Source organism: Elaeis guineensis, chromosome 8 (assembly GCF_000442705.2).
Source record: "Elaeis guineensis isolate ETL-2024a chromosome 8, EG11, whole genome shotgun sequence".
In the NCBI taxonomy this organism is placed as follows: Eukaryota; Viridiplantae; Streptophyta; class Magnoliopsida; order Arecales; family Arecaceae; genus Elaeis; species Elaeis guineensis.
The window spans coordinates 26,205,724-26,225,055 of record NC_026000.2 but is presented as its reverse complement, the minus strand read 5'-3'; the positions used below and the strand labels follow the sequence as shown (position 1 = coordinate 26,225,055).

At 37.0% G+C, this 19,332-nt stretch overlaps 1 protein-coding gene across 5 annotated transcripts; it reads right to left on the bottom strand.

The window, feature by feature from the left end:
- Positions 1 to 688: 688 nt before the first annotated feature.
- On the bottom strand, positions 689 to 17,504 carry LOC105034193 (PHD finger protein ALFIN-LIKE 8). Of its 5 annotated transcripts, none has more exons than XR_830111.4 (7): positions 17,130 to 17,503; positions 16,945 to 16,977; positions 15,852 to 16,080; positions 1,796 to 1,925; positions 1,313 to 1,693; positions 1,124 to 1,189; positions 689 to 1,034 (listed from the first exon to the last, which is right to left on the bottom strand). XR_830111.4 is itself a non-coding variant. In XM_073262098.1 (5 exons), the coding sequence occupies exons 1-5, from the start codon at positions 17,227 to 17,229 to the stop codon at positions 1,421 to 1,423; spliced, it is 762 nt and encodes a 253-aa protein (XP_073118199.1). In that variant the 5' UTR covers positions 17,230 to 17,504; the 3' UTR covers positions 1,230 to 1,420. The 5 variants fall into 5 exon arrangements, 2 of the variants coding, with proteins under 2 accessions (XP_073118199.1, XP_010907548.1); XR_830112.4 differs by having other exon boundaries at positions 1,140 to 1,189; XR_830113.4 differs by lacking the exon at positions 1,124 to 1,189.
- Between the last annotated feature and the right edge of the window lie 1,828 nt (positions 17,505 to 19,332).

Sequence of the window (19,332 nt, the reverse complement as noted above, 5' to 3'; positions counted from 1 at the left end):
AAATTTGAAAACGTCATTTTGAATGGCGTTTTAAAACGCCATTCTAATTGACGTTTCTTTTTTTTTTTTTTTTGGATGATGCCATCGTGGAAAAGCAGGGTGATGTGGAAGGAGAAAAAATACCATTCAAAATGACGTTTTTTTCTTTTACTTTAATTTGATAAATAAATTTAATTTTAAATTATTTTGATATTTAATTTTTTTTTTTTTATTATTCTGAAAAAGAGCTCTTCATTTTCTGACTTCATGAATTATACCCATACTAAAATGATACGACCATCCACTCGTACCAAAAAAAAAAAAAAAATATTGGATAATCCCACCTAAGATTGGTTTCACAAAGCTGGTAAAACTGAACATTGCTTGGTACTAACTTTTATCACGCGATATAGAGAATACTTGAGATGGTCAACAGAAAAACCATTGAGAGAACCACAACCTCTTACTGATAGATCGTAGGCCTCCGTTCAGGTAGGCAACTGGAATCTAGCATTTCAAACATCGTACAGGACTATTAAAAAGGGAAGATGCCCCTAGACGAAGCAAATTGGTAGATCCCCCACATGGAAGCTTTCTTGACATTCCCTGAATCTCCTCGTCTAAACACTAAGCTGCTGCCAAGCAGAAACCATCCTCCCATCACTTCCATCCTCCCGGGTTTTTGGTGCTTTCACATAGCAGTGCAATCTTTCAAGCATATCAAACCTTCATATTTGAAAGCAAATTATTACATAACCAAAATCAGCAGGCTTGCTTAGACAAAATCAAAAGCAAGTTGAATCTCCTTTCCACGAAAAAAGGGGATACAAAGGTTGAATCACAAAATGTCAGGTCATCTGGATAGCTCAGGCCTGCTTTTAGAATTGTACGTATTTGGCAAAACATTAAGCACAATGGCATTAGTAGGCTCAGATCAGCTGCCCAGCAGCACAGAAGAGCACTGAAAATCAAATAGCTGGATGAAGTCCTGTTTGAACCCATTCGACCAGCAGTAATGAGCCATAATATGGCTGAAGACGATTTATCCAGCAGAACTAAGAAGAAGAAAATGAGATTAGTTGATCATCTATTTTAATCAAATGACTGGAAAAAAAAAAAAAAGAAATCAATTTTGAAGGTATACCACCATTAACTTGCACCTAATTAAGTTTCTTCTAAAAATGTAGAAATGTCCGCCAAACGAAGCAATCTATCAGAAAAGACATGCCTAGCACATAAGGGATTACTCATGACAAATGAACTCTATGTAGAGAGACACAAGTAGTTAACAGTAACATACTGAAAACGAAATTAATTACACTAAGTCTAAAACCTGGAAGCCTGACTTGGGCGTGCAGGTCCATTGATTGTTGCATCCAAAATGGTTTTCCCCACTGTTTCCGAAGCCCTATTCTAATACATCAGCCATAACAGTTCACTTTCATGCTCTAGCCCTTTTGTTGCTGCAGGCCGGGCATTTGTACTGTTTGATGTGCTCAGCCCTAGCAGGTGTGATCCTGACACACCTTCCATGGAACCATCGCTCACACACATCGCAGCATATCCAGAACTCATCGTTCGCATAGTTATCTCCGCATGCACCGCATAAAGTGTTTCCATGCTCTTCGTCCTCCTCTTCCTCATCCTCCTCTCCACTCCCTTCCTCTTTTGGTGCAGGCATCTTTGATGGCTTTGACTCTGCCTGTCGTGACTGCTGGGAAAAGAAAAGGAACAGAGCCAGTAAGGGCAGCAAAAATCTGATTTGAAATGCATAAGGAGAAAGAAGAAAACAAGAAATGAAATAACTAATACATACCATCTTTGAGCTTGATTTGTTGCTCTTGGTGCTGCTGTTAGGGGTTTTTTCTTTCGATTGCTTCTTTGCAGTTCCAGTCACAACCTCATATATAGTTGGGAGATTATTGATCATGTTAAAAAGCCGCCTCCTGTATAGTTGCAGTGCCACAAGGTAAACCATGCCAGTCATTAACAATTTTCATCGAGTTGGAAGAGTTTAAATTTCAACAAAGAAAAGTGGTTCCACTCGGAAAGCTGTGAAGTGGAGTATCATACGCATGAATAATGACAGAAGATATTTTCAATAGTCTATCAATTCAATAGACAAAGTAAATGCAGAGCAATAAATATAAATACAACTACAACACAAAAAGAATATTTGTGTGAATGTGAAAATTTTCAGATTTGAAAGCTAGAGTTCACAAAAACAAGGATACAGAACACAGGGACGGCAACAGGTCGGGTCAGCTCATATCCATACCCGCCCTGCAAGTAAAAATCCTATACCCATATCTATCCTTACCTGCCTCAGGTCAGGTCAAATAGAGATGCGGGCCAGGTCGGGTAGATAAAAAGGATTGGTCAAATCGAATACATGTAAATAATATAAAATCATTATAATTTTGAAAGGGGGATATATATTAAGGTTATATTGGTTGGGTTCGGATCGGGGCATACCATTATCCGTACCGTACGTTACCCAAACCTGCTTTGGATTTTTTTTTTTTTTACAACCCATACCCCCTCGAATTTCAATCGGATCGGATAAAACCCACCCCATTCGGGGATTGGTCGGGTACACGGCGGATCAGCTAAAATTGCCACCCTTAGAACATAAAGCATGACTAAGTTTCAAGCAAGATTCATGGTACCATTTCAAGCCATATTGACAAAGGGAGAGCCGGAGAGGGATGGGATAGGGAGAGAGAAAGGAAGAGGGAGGGAAGGAGGGGGAGAGAGAGAGAGGGCCGAGGGCAGGGAGAGTGAGGGAGAAGAGAGAGGTTGAGAGGTTGATAGAGGGAGAGAAGTAAACCATGTTAGTCATTAGCAATTTTCATCTACTAAGTTAGAAGAGTTTAAATTTCAACAAAGAAAAGTGGTTCCTCTTGGAAAGCTATGCAGTAGAGTATCATACGCATGAATAACGACAAAAGATATTTCTAGTAGTCTATCTATTCAATAGACAAAGTAAATGCAGAGCAATAAACATAAATACAACTACAACATAAGAAGAATATTTGTGCAAATTTGAAAATCTTAAGCTTTGAAAGCTAAGATTCACAAAAACAAGGATATAGAACAAAAGGCATGACTAACTTTCAAGCAAGGTTAATGGTACTGGTACTGGGATCCATACTAATTGCCCAACAGTAAGTATGATACCGTACCATGTCATTCCAGACCGCATCAACAAAAGAAGAGCTAGAGAAAGGGGGAGAGGGAAAAGGAAAGAGAGGAAAAGAGATGGAGAGATGGAAAGGGAGAAGAAGGGGGAGGGAGAGAGAGAGAGAGGCCGAGAGAGGCAAACCATGTTAGCCATTAATAATTTTCATTTAGCAAGTTAGAAGAGTTTAAATTTCAACAAAATAAAGGTTCCTCTTGGAAAGCTGTGAAGTAGAGTATCATATGCATGAATAATGATAGAAGATATTTCCTACAGTCTATCAATTCAATAGACAAAGTAGACGCAGAACAGTAAATGTAAATACAACTACAATGCAAGAATATTTGTGCAAATGTCAAAAACTTGAGATTCAAGATTTGAAAGCTCAAGTTCACAAAAACAAGGATATAAGGCATGACTAACTTTCAAGCAAGGTTGGTTGTACCAGTACCGGAATCCGTACTAATTGCTCGATGGTATGATATGGTATGGTACCTTGCTGTTCCAAGTCATACCGACAAAGGGAAAGCTAAAGAGGGAGGACTGACGGAGAGAGAGGGAGGGAGGAAGTCGGGGGGGGGGGGGGGGGCTCGAAAGCCTTCAATTATTTTCTGAATTTACAACTGAAATCGGCATATGATTTGCCAAATTCACTTAGTAAATTTGCAAAAAAAAAAAAAAAAAAATAGGGCATGCCCTTGTTTCGTTCAAAACAGGGGTTTTCCCCTACAGACGGCAAATGGAGAATGAGTGAGGGCTTTCAAGGCCCCCCCCTCCCTCACAGATTTTTCAAATCGAGAGGCAGAACTGTGCCAGTCCAACCTTGTTACGTTTGGTATGCCCCGGACCAATGATTCGGGACAGTAGAACATTGCTTATTTTAAATATTAACCAACATTCAGCTATATGTTAGTAATTTAGTCATAAATAGGTGTCATTTAAAAATGAGTGGTGAAGAGACCCCCACATCACCCCCACCCCCCACACCCCCCCGACGGGCCAGGGAAAACTCCATGCTCAAAATCTACTTAAATCACACAAGCATGTATCCTACCATTATGTTAAAAAAAAGAACAGAATAAGACAAGTTTGTGTATGGAAAATTTACTTAGACTCTGATCTACGATTTAGCATTAGAACTCACATTGTGACGTATACCAGGAGATAAAAAGAGCTGGCCAAATAATACAATAATTAACGATCGCTGTAGATCTGATTTAGAAACTTGACTCACACTGAACCATGATCCTCTTCATGTTAGGGCCATAAAGTATATGGTCACAAGTTATAGATTCGTCTACAAATCACTTCCAAGCTAGATCAATGCATACAAGCCACTCCAAGCAGCTGTTTGTAACCACATGAGGAAGCAGATAAAATAAGCAGTATAGATTTTGTCCCACGTACACATCATTCTGTATTATTAAACATTATAATGTGAACATAAAACTTGACACTATCACAAATACTAACTTGTACAACTTGTTCTCGTTCTTCTGGTACCATCATGCAAGTTACTCTGCAATTTATAATAATTGTCCTTCATGACCTAGATGCTTACAGCCCCTCCAGAATCCCAACACCATCTAACTCAGAAAGCATATACATTGGGTCGCTCATATTACTATTTCGACAGGTAAGGAATAAGCCTCAGAAATCATTGAGCATCTTTATGCAGTTAGGTCAACCTTACATTTAACTCTCATTAGCATCACGACATCCAAAATGTTTCAAATGATTAGTCTCGGGTACAAACTTTGCCTCTGTTGCTTCTCACAAAAGCTACCCATCCAAGTGCATTATGCTATAAAACTTTCACAGTTTTCTAACAATCAAATTTGTTCATGTATAAAGAAATTTGTTTCAAGCATTTCCACATAAACAACTATGTTTTATCAATCCAGAATGGCTGCACCCCAATTTATTCTTCCGTATGGAGGATGTTCCAAGTAATAAACCTTGTGAATGTTTCCTCAAGCAATTGGACATAGGTAATTCCATCGCCTGGATTTTCCCTCCCTGTTTCTCGAAAAAGAATTACTCTAAGTGTTGTTGCTAAATCCCTTAGATAGTTTCAAATCCTATGTCAGCATCAATAAAACGTTATGGAAGCTTTTCATTATTGTGGAAAAGAAAATAGCGGCATTCCTTACAACAAGTACAATAATCATAACCATGATAAAAAGCACCATCAGAATTATGTGGTTCCATTTTAATAATCCTGTTTGCAACCACCTTTGTCAACACCATTTCTTTTAAAGAACTTACATTGAGATTTTCATGGTCTTCCATCCTTTTTCCACATCCTTTAACCAACTTCCGACTCCAACTCCTAAAATGAAGCTTCATCAGATCTTTAACTCACATGGCTCTACCAGGACTTTTTGCTTGGTTGCATCACTGATTCCTCTAAGATAACTATCTCTCAAATTTTTTTGTTATACCAAGAGTGACCAGTCAACAGCCTCATCCCAGTGAGCCTCCTCATCCAGGTGTAGATCATATTTAGGATTGCCATTCACCTAACATTATAGGCTTTGCCACTATCTTTGAGAGCAAGGTTTTAAATCTCATGGGACAGGGGCATCCTGATTTTCGTCCGGAACGGGATGCCCCGTATCCTGCCCCGTCCCGATGGCCGTCTCGATCGAGCGTCCCGATACATACTTGGGATGTCCTTTATATATATAAATATCTTTTTTTTTGAATTTACCTTGAAGTTTTATTGATTTATTTGTAGATGTGATTTTTTTTTAAATTTATACTAGAGTGCGACAAACGTGAAGACCAAATTTATGGAGTCTGGATTCAGGTTTTTGTTGCATGCACTTGGTGCAATTAGACCACATCAAATCCTATGGTCCATAACATGCCACGCTAGCTGTTCTATCTCACCAATTCCCGATTGTGCACTATCCACCGTAGCCCTCCTATTGCACCAATTCCTGATTGCACACTATCCATCGTGCATCCGCTAGCCCTTCTGGCTCGCAGATTCCCGATCGCATGCTATCCACTGTGCATATGCTTTAGGATTTGCCCTGGTTCACGTGGCCTGGGTTCGATGCTACGCTCGATCGGGGAGACCCTTCTGTATCAGAGCCCGAATACCCTGAGGCTCGAGCTCTTTTTTCTCCCCATTCAGTACTTTCTCCTCCTCCCTTTCCGTCTGTTGGATTGGTTACTCATCAAAAATCCGATGGCCTCCTTCCTCGCTCCTCTCTTCTCCCCAATTGTCTTTCCTCCCAACGTACCCAGCTCTCGAAAAACGAAAATCGAAAGGAGAAGACTGTGCTCCCTCTGGCGACGATGCCGACGCCAACACACCATCGAAAAAAGAGGTCAATATTCTTTTTCCTTCATTCTTCTCTCCTCTTGGCGGCTTGTTCACAATCGGCAACGAGAAAACAACTAAGGCACAATTGGGATGGTCGTACCGATGCCTGATCCGACCGGGACGATGATGGGATGGCCGGGACGAAGGCTAGAAATTGGTTTCGGGGTCCCGTACCTGTCCCTGGTGACGGAATCCCAAAAGAATAGGCCGGGACGGCCCCCGTCCCGACGGGACTTAAATCCTTGTTTGAGAGGAAAAAAAGGGTTCCCTTTATGCACCACTCTTTTATCCATCTAATTATGTGAAAGATATTTTCTTCTACATCCCCATTGTTTCGTATAATGAGTCTACAATACCAAAATAATAACATTGAGATATTTCTTAGCCATAATATAAGACTTCCTTTAACTTTATTGCTGACAAATTACATTCCACATGCTCAATTTTGACTCAAATGATAAACCTTACCAACATCCTCCAAAGTTTTCCGTACTTAAAAACTCACTCGTCCCATCACACAAAATTCTAGTGCTTAAAAAGTGTTTTCCTATAAGTGATCTCAATATAGATTACATCAGTTTCTTTAGCACCACAAAACTAGCTTATTTTAGAATTTTATCATTTAAGAAAATCAATAAAAACAATATGAAGATTTGTCCTTTTCATAACTCTGTTAATGACCAAGAATAAAAATTGCAACCATATACCTTCTTTGCACAAAGTCAAATTAGATCAAATAATTTTCAGTCAACACCGCGTTATCATTCTCACTAGCTTGTCCATGGTATAGCTTACAAATCTGCTTCCATGGAAATTGACGCAATTTGTCTCTACTTATTCTAATATTAAATAATTACTCATCTTCCATTATTAGGATTTATTGTATCTCTATTAACCCGTATAACCTAGTCAATTGAATAAATCTGCATTATCCCATAGCTTTTCATACCACATTTGGTATTCTTATTGGTCCAAGGTTTAGCCCTTTTCCACTTTTTCCTTTCCAACTTGTTGAGAAACAATTATATATGGTATGTGATTGTAAACATGCACCCCCCAGCCTGATTCCAATTCCTCTCCAGGGCCCTATCATGTTTCCATCAACAAATTTGGAAACATCTTGTTGATTTCCATTTGCACACTCAAAAGCACACAGTTGCAAGGAGATGAGAGACCAGGCACAATAAAAAGATGTTAAAGTAGGACAAGATGAGAGGCCAGGCACAATTACCAAAAAAAAAAAACCCACTGAGTTATGCCTTCAGGAAAGTAACATAAGACATAACAACTCTAACAGCAAGAAATGAAGAGAATTGACCAAAATAACTTGAATTTACTCATTATAAAATAAGTTCCACTTCATGATCAAACAAAATGGTGTACCAGACATGCATCTCATCACTAGAAACATAAAAGGGAGAGTGTTGGTGACTGTGTCACTTGTGTAGAATCTACCACACACAAGTTTAATTTTTCAATAACAGTTCATTGTTGATTGCTCAGGAAAAAAAACTGAAGAAGATTTTTAAATGGGGCTGTCTGCTTCATGACTATTCATTTTATACTATAAAAGAAAAAACAGGTGGACCCTGGCGGCTCACCATAATGTTCAAGACTATCCAAGTCTTGATCCAATTTGAATCTCATTTAAAGATCGCTTTGATGTTTATCAGACAGATTCCTTCTTTAAAAAATTTATATTGTCAGATCGGTGACTGTAGCTGAAGAAAAAATAATGTGTTAGTCTAGTCAGGAATGTCCTAGGAATATAACATTAACATTTTATTTGTTTCCTTTTCTAGCTGAAGTTTCCTAAGATGGGTGCTAGAATTGCTCCCGTCTCTATATTAGCAAACCAACTTCATAATTAGAACCTTTAGTTGCCAGAATCAGGTGCAGGAGCAGCTGCAGGGAAGCGGATATTTTAGAAACACTTTTTGTAAAGAAGCACTTAGGGAGCAGATGCAGCATCAAGATTCCAGAAGGACTCTAAAGCAGGTGCATAAACCCAGATAGAAGATTCTGGCTACTAGGAATAGAACCCATTCCTGTCCAACTTTCTCACATTATCACCTTCTCACACTATCACCCTCCATTTCAACAATTGCTTCCCGCACCTTTTACTTCATTCATCAATTCCTTTCCAAGCAAATCTCCTTAAGAGCAAGCATTTGATATTGGACACCTAAACGCCATAATCATGCCAAAACATGGGCAACAGTGTAACAATTTTTGTCATACTTGCATAACTCAAAGAGTTTTTCATTGTGAATGATCCTCTGTTAACAGCCGATACTTAAGCACATTGCATTACACAAACATTTTGGATCAAAGTTCTAAAAGATACATAGGCAGCAAACTGGCAACTGCAGGACACTTGCATGCAGCCCCAACTCCCCCATTCAAAAAAAAAAAAAAGAACTTGGAAAAATCCAGTAGTAATTCATAAATTGATCACACCATACTCAAACAGAATGTAAAACATTAAAGGCACCTATATGGCCAAGGCAGCCATCTTTTAGAAACAGTGCTCAGGACCATCACATCTCCAAATCAAGGAATTATTCTTTACTACTTTCAGAGTCCCCTCTTCTCCAGCCATCCATGGTATCATCCTCTACTCCCATGAAAATCTCATGGAAAGCTTCAAAATCCCATTCAATCATCACTCAACTTCCAAAAGACACTTGCCAAACTCAAACTTTCTACATAATTATTTATAACCTTCTTTCTAATGAAATCAAAAGAACCACACATACTCTTACTTGAAATACCACTACAGCTTGGTCAACAGCTTTTGAGTGAGACCAAACAATGTATTAGAATTAATTATGATTCATCTAGGACCTACACCTACTTAGGTCCTCTTGTTAGGATTCTCTAAGCCCAGAGCCATTATATGTGACAATGAGTGCTTGTCCATTTACAACTAGTGAAATGTACAATATCTGCTGCGAATATGACACAAAATAATAATCCCTCCAAGCTTACTCAGGCTTCTCTAAGAGTATCCAGGAATGTTTGCATAGCAACCCATTTCCATTCATCAATTTGTTCCACATTGGATTATTGATATGCTCCTCCAATTTCAGTTCATAAATGCACAATATTGAGTTTGTTCAATAAACAATGATCCTTGACTATAATGCAAGGTTCAAAAACTCAAAACTGGTTTTGGTTTCAGCAGAGCAACCAAGTTCCAGTTTTGATGATTCCAGCAATTTTGGCTCAAGTTTCAAAGTTTTGTCCCAAAAAGAAGAGATATTATAAAATATATGGAAAATTTAGAGAAAATAAAGCAAGAAAAGGCATATATGCCACATACTCTAGAGTAATTACAAAAATCTCCCTAAAGCAATAAATTTTTAAATGAATTATGTCACAGTTAATAGTCTGATAATAAGTTAATAGTGAAACATCTAATCATACAGATATTTATGAACATAAAACACAATTACATGAAAACCCATATATAAATATCACAGATGTAATGATTACCACCATATCAAGTATTAATAGAATTTTAACTAACGATCAAATAATAAAGCAATACTCAGATTTACACACACACACACACACCCCCCCCTAAAAGACTTAAGTTAGTACGTCACAAATCCAAGCCCAAATCTTGCAAATAGGCTATTTGAGGAGCTCTTTCTACTAAATAGACCCCTCCTGCTCCCTAAATTATCTTTCAAAAACCCAAAAATAGTCTTTTAAATCTAGGAAATGCTACCTCTCTTTTGAATTTCTTGACACAAGTTCCTAAAACACTTTCAGTTTCTAAACAATTCCTTGACCAAGCAAATACTCATCATCATTTATAATCCATAGGTAAATATTCCCTCTTTCACTCAAGAAAGGAAGAAAGACAACCCCAAATTGACAAATACAGCCTATATACTTAAATAGATGATGAAAAAAAATCCCAATATCATATTAAATAATCTAATAATGCTTAAGAAACTTATTCCTATCTTTTGGCTAAAATTGATGAAACCACTGAAACTAGACTGCCATCTGTCAGTTTCAGTCAGAGCTAATCAAGACTGGCAAACTAAGGGAAACAAGTATTAGGTGTCGATTTTGAATCAATATTAGCCAAAATTTAAAACCTTGATTGAATGTACCACTTGACTCAAACCTGTCTACAGTAAACTAATTCCCATCTTTAAACACCAATAAATACTAAGGTCAAGTACATTAACAACATGTAAGATCTAAGAACGTTGAATTCCTCCTATGTCAAGTAATGGAATTGGTACTAAGAGCACATCCTTAAATGTTGACATTTTTTATAACAACAATATAAAAAAAATTAACCAATGCAATTATCTTATAGACATACAGCTATGTGAACAGAAACAGAACCCTTTGATGTATACATTAGTTAGTAGCTAACAAATTAAGTATGCCAGATATTTCAGATATGCAACCAATAAAGAAAGAGTCATTGTTTACAAATTTCACTAAAACATTTTGCTTCACCAAAGCATTATATGGCTTTAAGTGGAAGAAACAAAAGCGAGTTAATTGTCGAAAAAATAGTTTCAGGCAGCGTTTTAAGAATTTGTTGCTTGCTCAGGTCGATCTGTCAACCTGTCACCCATCAAGCTTTGCAGGATGGGTTGACAGAAAAGCCGTTTTTCAGAAAAAAATCGGTCAACCTGTTGGTCCAAGCGGTTTAACTGCTTGAACTGCCTGGGTCAGCCAGGAAAGACTGGCACAGGCCAGTGACCAAAGAAAAAGGAATTAGAAGAGAACGAGTAAAACTCGATGCCTGGAGGCTGGTCTCCAACTTCTCTGCCCTATAATAAACTCACCTCCAGCATTCTCCCTTCCTTTCTCTCTTCTTTGGGGGCAAATCAAGTGGTTGATGGTGTAAGATGGTTGTTGTGACTCCAACAGCCAAGGCGTGCACTTGAAAATGGGTAGTTATGGAGGTTTATTTGATTGAGTTTTGTAAAGAATGGGCTTCATCAGGCAATAGTTGTGCCTCTGTTGTGGGTCGATACATGGGTTTGGGAGATTGGAGCTCATTGAAGTGGCCGCTTTAGAGCATGGAGGGTGGAAAAGAAGTGATGAGATTTGTGGTGGGGATGCTTCCTTCAGTCAGCTGAATTGTTTCCCATGATAATATTGGACATTATCGCCAGACGTCTTCAATCTCTGGCACGGCAATGGAGTGGGTTGGATGTTGAGGTTTTGAGAAAGACAAAGGAAGAACCCCATGGATGAACATGCCGTCGATTTTGAGATGCAAGGGGTTAGGATGGTCACTGTCGCCTCTTAGGATGGTCAGCCAAAAGCCAACCCACAGTCCAACCACAGACCCATAACCCAGAACAAAAAGGGGGTTGGACTGGGTCAGTGATTTTAAAACATTAGTTTCAGGTGTTTCAAGAAATCACAATAAATTCATCGAAAGCATCTTTATTTAAAGTGAAACAAGCAACCTGCAATAATTTTCTTAACCAACTCCAACCGATTTTAGTTCCAGCAGAACTGACCATAATGTTTGAGTTCAAACCTGGCTGAAGCATATGCTAAAACCGAGAGTTTAACATTGGAAGAAGAAAAATGAAAACCTGGTTGTTTTATCATGCTTAACTACATTACACAAAGATTCTATCTAATTTAGATAAGGACCATAAAAAGTAATAGTAACAGTAGCATTCTCATGCAAGGACTACAGTGCGGAAACCAAATGAATAACAGAGGAGGAGAAAGAGAAAGAAAATAGAAAGAAAAAGAAACTTCTTTACTGAGTACAAGAAGAAAAATCTTGTTAGCCACCCAAGAAGCAAAGGAGACTTCTTTATTGTACATGTTCTGTAAAGGCTACATGCTAGCCCATCTTGTCATGTTTCTGAACCTAACAAATAACAACAAAATCAATGTGCTAAAGGGAACTTATTATATTCCTTATTATATATCTATCAATATAATAGAAGGCCACAAATTTTCTTCTTGACCAATACTTACTACAAATAGGAAGAAAAGTATGTCATATGTATGGATTTCGTAATAACAAATTACACTAAAATCAACAACGAAAAATTTAAAAAATGTTAAGAACTTGATCGCAGCCATGGCTTAGGGTATGGAAATGAAGTATAACAGGCAGAGATGACAAATATGGTAAACAAATTCAATTAAGCTTAACCAATCGGTGGACTTAGTACAAAATCAACAACCTAACAGTAAGTTGAGACAAATATATGATTCCCTGTACTACAAAATTTTCATGCACACATACATATAATAACATCAAGAAGACAGCTTCCAACTATTAAGTCCTTGGGCACAGATTTCAGTGTCTCATTTTTTAAAATGTCTACTCGCTCAAAACAAGCAATGAAAATATAATAACCAAACATATGACCATAACTAATAAATTTATTCCAAAAATTGATGGAAACTTGTGCTGAGGCAACTAATAATCACCAGGTATGCGCTTGACATATAACCAAACAGTCCACCATGCATGATTCGAAGTTCATTCAGGAAAAAAGAACGAAAGAAATAAAACAACTCACAATAGATACCACAAGCAAATAAAAGACATTGTTTATGAGCAGATAATAAAGAGCTACTATGGTTCAAGCGTGTGACCAATATCTACCAATCTCTAAAGTCACAGGCATATAAGTCTTCTCAACAAACAAGCCCATCAACCATCCCTTTGTATAAACATGGCACTGTATAAATTTGTTAGTGTGCTTAGAAGAGAGTAGTCCTCAGCAGTCTGTACCATACTTTCAGCAGGCCCAATAAATATCAGAGCATTCAGCTCATATTCCCCTTCCTCAATTCTCAATACATGTGCAAGATTAAAGTCCGAACTCCAAAAACCATATCCCTGTTTTAGAAACAGTCTTCATCTCAAAGACAACCTTCACAAAATTACTTGGACATGCTACAGATTTTCATTCAAGGACAGGCATCATTTTCTATGGAGCCCCTTATTCTATGACCAAGAAATAATTTTTTTAAAAATAAAGGCAAAGAACAAGTTCAGATTATTTAAGCACCTGCTTCCAATAATATTAAACTATCTACACTTAGTAATGAGTTTACTAATTGGCATATTGTGTCCAATACAGAAAGGAGACTACTACACAGGAAAAAATGAGGTAAAAAATGCAATTTTAAATTCAAGAACACAATGAAATTACAAATTCAAGATTCAAAAGTGAAAAAGGACTTTGAATGGTTGCGCTCCAAATAAATGGCTTCTATAGATGAGGCATCACATTCCATTTGTGGCAAAAAGACTTCTCTCACATTAATGATTAGGAAGAGAAAGATGAAAGATAGAATAAGCTACGGAAACCCAAACCCAAAAGGGGGGGGGGGGGCGTGGAATGCAGAACAAATAAATAATTCACTTTTTGATCTGATGTTAGGCAAGAAAAATTTTCTGTTTAACATGGAAGAAGATACAGTTTTCAGTAAGCAATTTGAAAATATAAGCCCAAAGGAGGACGAATAAGATCATGATAAGAATTAAGAAATCCACACTTATGTGAAACATACTGATTCATTTAACAGTTTCCAATCATCCTTATGATTCTTATAAAGGGATCTGCACTTTTAATAGTAAAAAGATGACAGAAAAATAATCTCGAGTTACAAACTGAACTGTTCGAAATTGGTAGGTCATTTCACGATGCCAAAATAGCAGCAGTCATGGAGGAACTAAACCAGACTTGATTCATGGAGATGCATCTTTTTTAACTGGAAATCACCGATCGAGTACAATTCTATAAATTTTCTATTTTTCAAATAATGAGGCCTAAGGTGGAGTTTAAAAATTTTTCCCAAGAAATGTTGGAAAGGTCAATGTCACAGTATATCTAATTATTCAAATTAAAAAATAAAAATGCACCTGTAAAATGTGAAGCCATGGTAACATTGACAAAAAGTAACAAACAAGCCAATTATCAGCTACCAAAAGACCACCATGCTCATTCTAGAGTAGTGCTTAACGAAAGCTTGCAATCAGTGAGTCCTGAACTCTAATTGAGATAAATTCTCGAAGTACCAAATCCGTAAAGATCTCTACTATATATCATGGGGAATCTGTTACAATATGTACAATAGGTTCAGATGACTGCCCAATCTCACCTGGGCCCACTATGTGAAGGAACTAATGCCAGATGCATATATCAGGATGGTTTCAGTGTTACCATCTGTAACTAATTTAGATGTATCCATGCCAAAACACAAGGTAGGCCATCCAAGTCATTGGATCAAAACTGTTCATCTAGTTCTACTTATCTTAAAAACCAGATGAACCGAAAGTCAAATGAATGGAATTATTCAGAACCACCAATGCAGACAAATTTTTATTTACTGATCAGATAAATAGGTATTAAATCTCCAAAATATGTAAACCTTTGTTTGCAGACATTTTGGATGTTTTAAATCATGATCAACAATGTGCATAATTGATTTTGATGTCTGATCACATTGTTTAACAAAGGACATAGTTATGTTGGTTATGGATATGAAGTTTCAAGTTTACCTATAGAAATATAAAAATGCATTCCAAAAGAAAAATCAATAGAAAGGCTCAACTATGATTGTTGGCATACTACGATCTACCTAAGTGCAAAAGTGCAATGAGATATGACCTTGCTCTCTTCTTTTCCCTTTTTTTTTTTTTTATGTTTTTTAAACATTATCAAGTTTTCAATACAAATTAGTTGAAAAATGCTTGCATCAAATCAATCTCACCATTTGTGCTACCTTATACCTTGTCAGCCAACTAAGACAAGACACTGTTGATAGACAACAAATGCATAATAGTATTGTGAAATATTAACATACCATTTTCAAACATTTAGTAAGTCATAGTCTGCCAAGCTGCATATATGTGCACAATGTTGTGTGATCAATTTTGCTTGCGAACACCTTATCACCTTTGAAAATAATAATCAAAAGTAAAAAAAACACCAATAAGAAATAAGATCATAACTATGTGAAAAGATGCAATTCTTCAAATCATCAATCCACAAACAAAAGCAAACACTAACAAGACAACCACATCGCATGACAAGTCTAAAACTTCCTAATGTCACAAATAACAAGAGCACCTTACATTCCTATCCTTACATATATAAATCAATTGCTGGTGACAAATAGAATAAAAAGAAGTTACATGTCAATATAAATTTTCACAGTGAAAGTATTTGAATGATGATCATAATTGCATCAACAATAGAAAAGGTAACAACTTAACTAGAAGTGCCCTTAAACAGAAGAAGAGGGCCAAGTATCACAAAGGCATATATTTTTGGGAATGTGATAGTCATGATTAAAATAAATTTAAAAAAAAAAAAAAATTACCTGGCCTCCTTGTCAAACCCAAAGCGAGCCCCAAAATAAAATGCAACAGCCAGCAACCATGCATCACTGTGAACTGCAACCAGCGACAGCCAATCCTTTTCATCCATCCCATCCCTGGCAAAATTAATTCCTAGTGCTGGCTCAGGAAGCTCTGGAGGTACTTCTTCAGCAGGCAAATTTACTTCCCAGGTCTCATTGGGAAGTCCATAAAGACACAAGTTCTCCTTTTCTGCAAATGCAATGAAATGTTCAGTATGGAACATTCTCGATATGCACATCCCAAACTGTATCAATGACATAAATCATATAGCTTTCAATACTCCATTGAGAAATATGTACAATCATATAGCTTTCAATACTTCAGCGAGAAATATGTAAAATCATATAGCTTTCAATACACCAGTGAGAAATATGTAATCCATCGCATTGCACAAACAGTAATTACAGAAAATGAACAAAATAGCCATTGAGTACTTCTCAGGAAGTGCTGCTCCTCAGTATATAGCAAGGTTAATGTTTTTTTAAAACATTAACGTGGAGGAACAAAGTATGACCGGCTTAAATTCTAACTTCTCTACAAAGTCGAAGAATGAGTTTCAACAATAGCAGAAATCATATAGTTACCAATTACAAAAAACGCTAGTCAATCAAATATCATATATCACAACCAACAATCCCTGTCCCAGCTATAAGACATTAGCTTAAATTAACCCTGCCACTCAGAACTACATCAATGATCTCTGGATATGTGAAGGCATTAGCCTTTTTTTTTTTTGGTGGAGGCGGTGGTGCAGGGTACGGGAGGCAGGCGTGGATATTTCATTCTAAAACAGTTGCATTTGATTTGAATAGAAATGCATAAAATACCAATAACAGCCTTGACGAAATCATAGAATGTCAACAGATGGAATTTTGAAAAAATAAAAATATGATCTTTCAGCACCAAGTCATCTAAGAAACCCAGGAAATCGCACACAATTAATTAAAGCAGGTGCAAGAGGTCCAATTCCACCAACGAACAATCCAAAAAATGCAAGCAATAAATGATGGAACCGTACCACTACCAGATCGAACGAAGAAGGGGATTACTCACCGGGATCACAGAGCTGATAGAACTTGTCAACCTCTGCAACACCAGCAACAAAGAAAAAAAAACGTTCTTTTCAGCAACCAACAACGACATGGACCAATCAAAACGAGCAAATGCCTAAAAAGCACCCGAAATCGAGCTCAACAATGAGAGAAACCAACGAGGAGAAAGAAAAGAGAGAGAGAGACCAGTGGTGAGAGCCTTAATCATGCCGGCTCGCCTGCCTCTAAAATCCCGAAAAACCTCCTCTGCCGTGCGCGAATTGTAGGTCCCCCCACTCCCTTCCATTTCCCACGCGACAGGAGACCCAGCCGGCCGACTTTGCGAGCTCCAATGGCGGAAGCGAGCAGGGACTTCGCCCTAGTATCGCAGAACACCAGATCAGAAAGTGATAGAGGAATAAATTAGGATTTCCAATCACTCCATATGGATTAGGGTTTTCGACAGCTGCCTGGGCGGAGAGCGTTCAAATCCCAGCTCGATGAGCTGAAGAAGAATACAGGAGAGAGAGAGAGAGAGAGCGAGAGGCTTTATGAATTTTTAGTAGGTCTAGGATTTGATGGGTGGGCTTTTATTCGTCCTTCCTTCTTGTTTTCCTCGCTTTGCTTCGTGGTGATGGCGTGCGGGCGGCGTCGGGGGATCTGCGGTCACGTTACCGGCATGAACCGCGACATTTGACATGTCGTAAATCACCTCCATGTCCCGGTCAGACGTGAAACCACACGTGTAAGTCCATTCCATCCCATCGGGATGGTCCAGGCGAGGAAACATATTTTGTGGTATGATGGATGCATGGTTGTAGCGCAAAATTACATGCAATACAAGATTCCAGTGGTGATTGCTCATAATGTAGGAGCAATATAGATTTCTAGATGATTAGTTTATGTTGGTGATTTGATAAAAATAAGGTTTAGGTGCTGTTACTCTTGGGTTGAGTTGTCTTTTAATACCCATAGTAGATATTGTACAATAAAGAAAATAATCTCATTGAAAGTTATAAGGAAATAAGAAGGCAACAGATGTAACTTTTGTTCATACTCCTAAGGTAGTTAAGGAATACTTTGTCATATCATTTCTTATTCGTATACAATGTTAATTTAATTATGAAAATGAGGTTTTATTCTTCACTTGTATTTGCAATTGCCATAAGAATGCTTTGATTAACCAGTTACAATCTCCAACACCCATCTCAAGATAAAATTAACATATAGACTTGTTGCTTAAATATGGCCTCCACAAGTTTACAAAAAAAAAAAAAAGAAGGCCTCCATAATTTCTCCTTTGTGTGATTCTCATCTCAATTAATTATAGTTTGCTTTATCATTGGATTGACCATATGAAACTTTAGGCTAAAACTTCTTACTTACAAATTTAATAAGATATATTTTTTGATTTTATGCTTCTAAAAAATATTTTCTAATCTTTTTTTTTTCAACTTTTACTTGTGTATTGTCTATAACTTGCTTGACATATATATTTATTATTGTGACCGTTATATCATTTATAATCCCTAGTTTACAAAAGGCATATTGTATGTAATTACTATTTAGAATAACTTTAAGAAAAAATTGAGTTCATTTTGCTTAAGTGTTTTTTGGGGTTGTCTATATATAATGATAAATCAACACAAGCACCTTCATCTTTATTTCAATCAAATAAAAAATTGGTCCCCCCAATAAAATCAATTACTTAAAATGTATAAAAAATATAAACATTTCAAGAATTAAAAATAGTTTTAGGATTATGTTATGCAGAAAAAAAATCAACAAATCTAATAAAATATATGCTAATTGGCATGTAGATTATTTTTATCAACATAAGCTATAATACTTGTTGACAAACAACCCCTATGCATAGATGAAAGCCTCATAATATGATATTACTTACAAATAATTTTCTCATGCTGCTCCGCATCCAATTCATATTGAACCAAGGCATGAGAGAGGCTAGGGTCAATCCATATTTATGTAATCCTTTCATCATGTTAATGCATTTTAAATACATACAATAAATCAAATCTACCATATGTATAACTATAAATATAAAGAGAACTCTTGGAGCTAGTCATGTAAAGTCAGACTCTAGAAGTGACAACTCTAAACAATAATTGTTGAAGAATGTTCAAAAAAAGGAGAAAAATCTCACAAGGCCTAGGTTATTACGTGCAATATTAAGAGGAGAGTTCCATGTCTTGAGTTTACAGTGATTTATTTCCAATTTTTGGAGCCATGTACAAAGCACAAGTTATACTCTAGTGTCTTTGAGGTATGCCACTTTGATATCCACTACAAAAATTTAAGATATTAGCGATAGATATTAGGATGGTATTTTTATCGTCGCTAATAATTAATATTAGCAACGGCATTATCGACTATAATTTTATGGTCTCTA

Coding starts and splice junctions, on each gene's coding strand:
- LOC105034193 (XM_010909246.4), bottom strand. CDS start 17,229: ATGGAAGGGAGTGGGGGGACCTACAATTCGCGCACGGCAGAGGAGGTT. Junction 16,081..16,944: donor CTATCAGCTCTGTGATCCCG/GTGAGTAATCCC, acceptor TTGCATTTGCAG/AAAAGGAGAACTTGTGTCTT. Junction 1,694..1,795: donor ACAAATCAAGCTCAAAGATG/GTATGTATTAGT, acceptor TTCTTTTCCCAG/CAGTCACGACAGGCAGAGTC.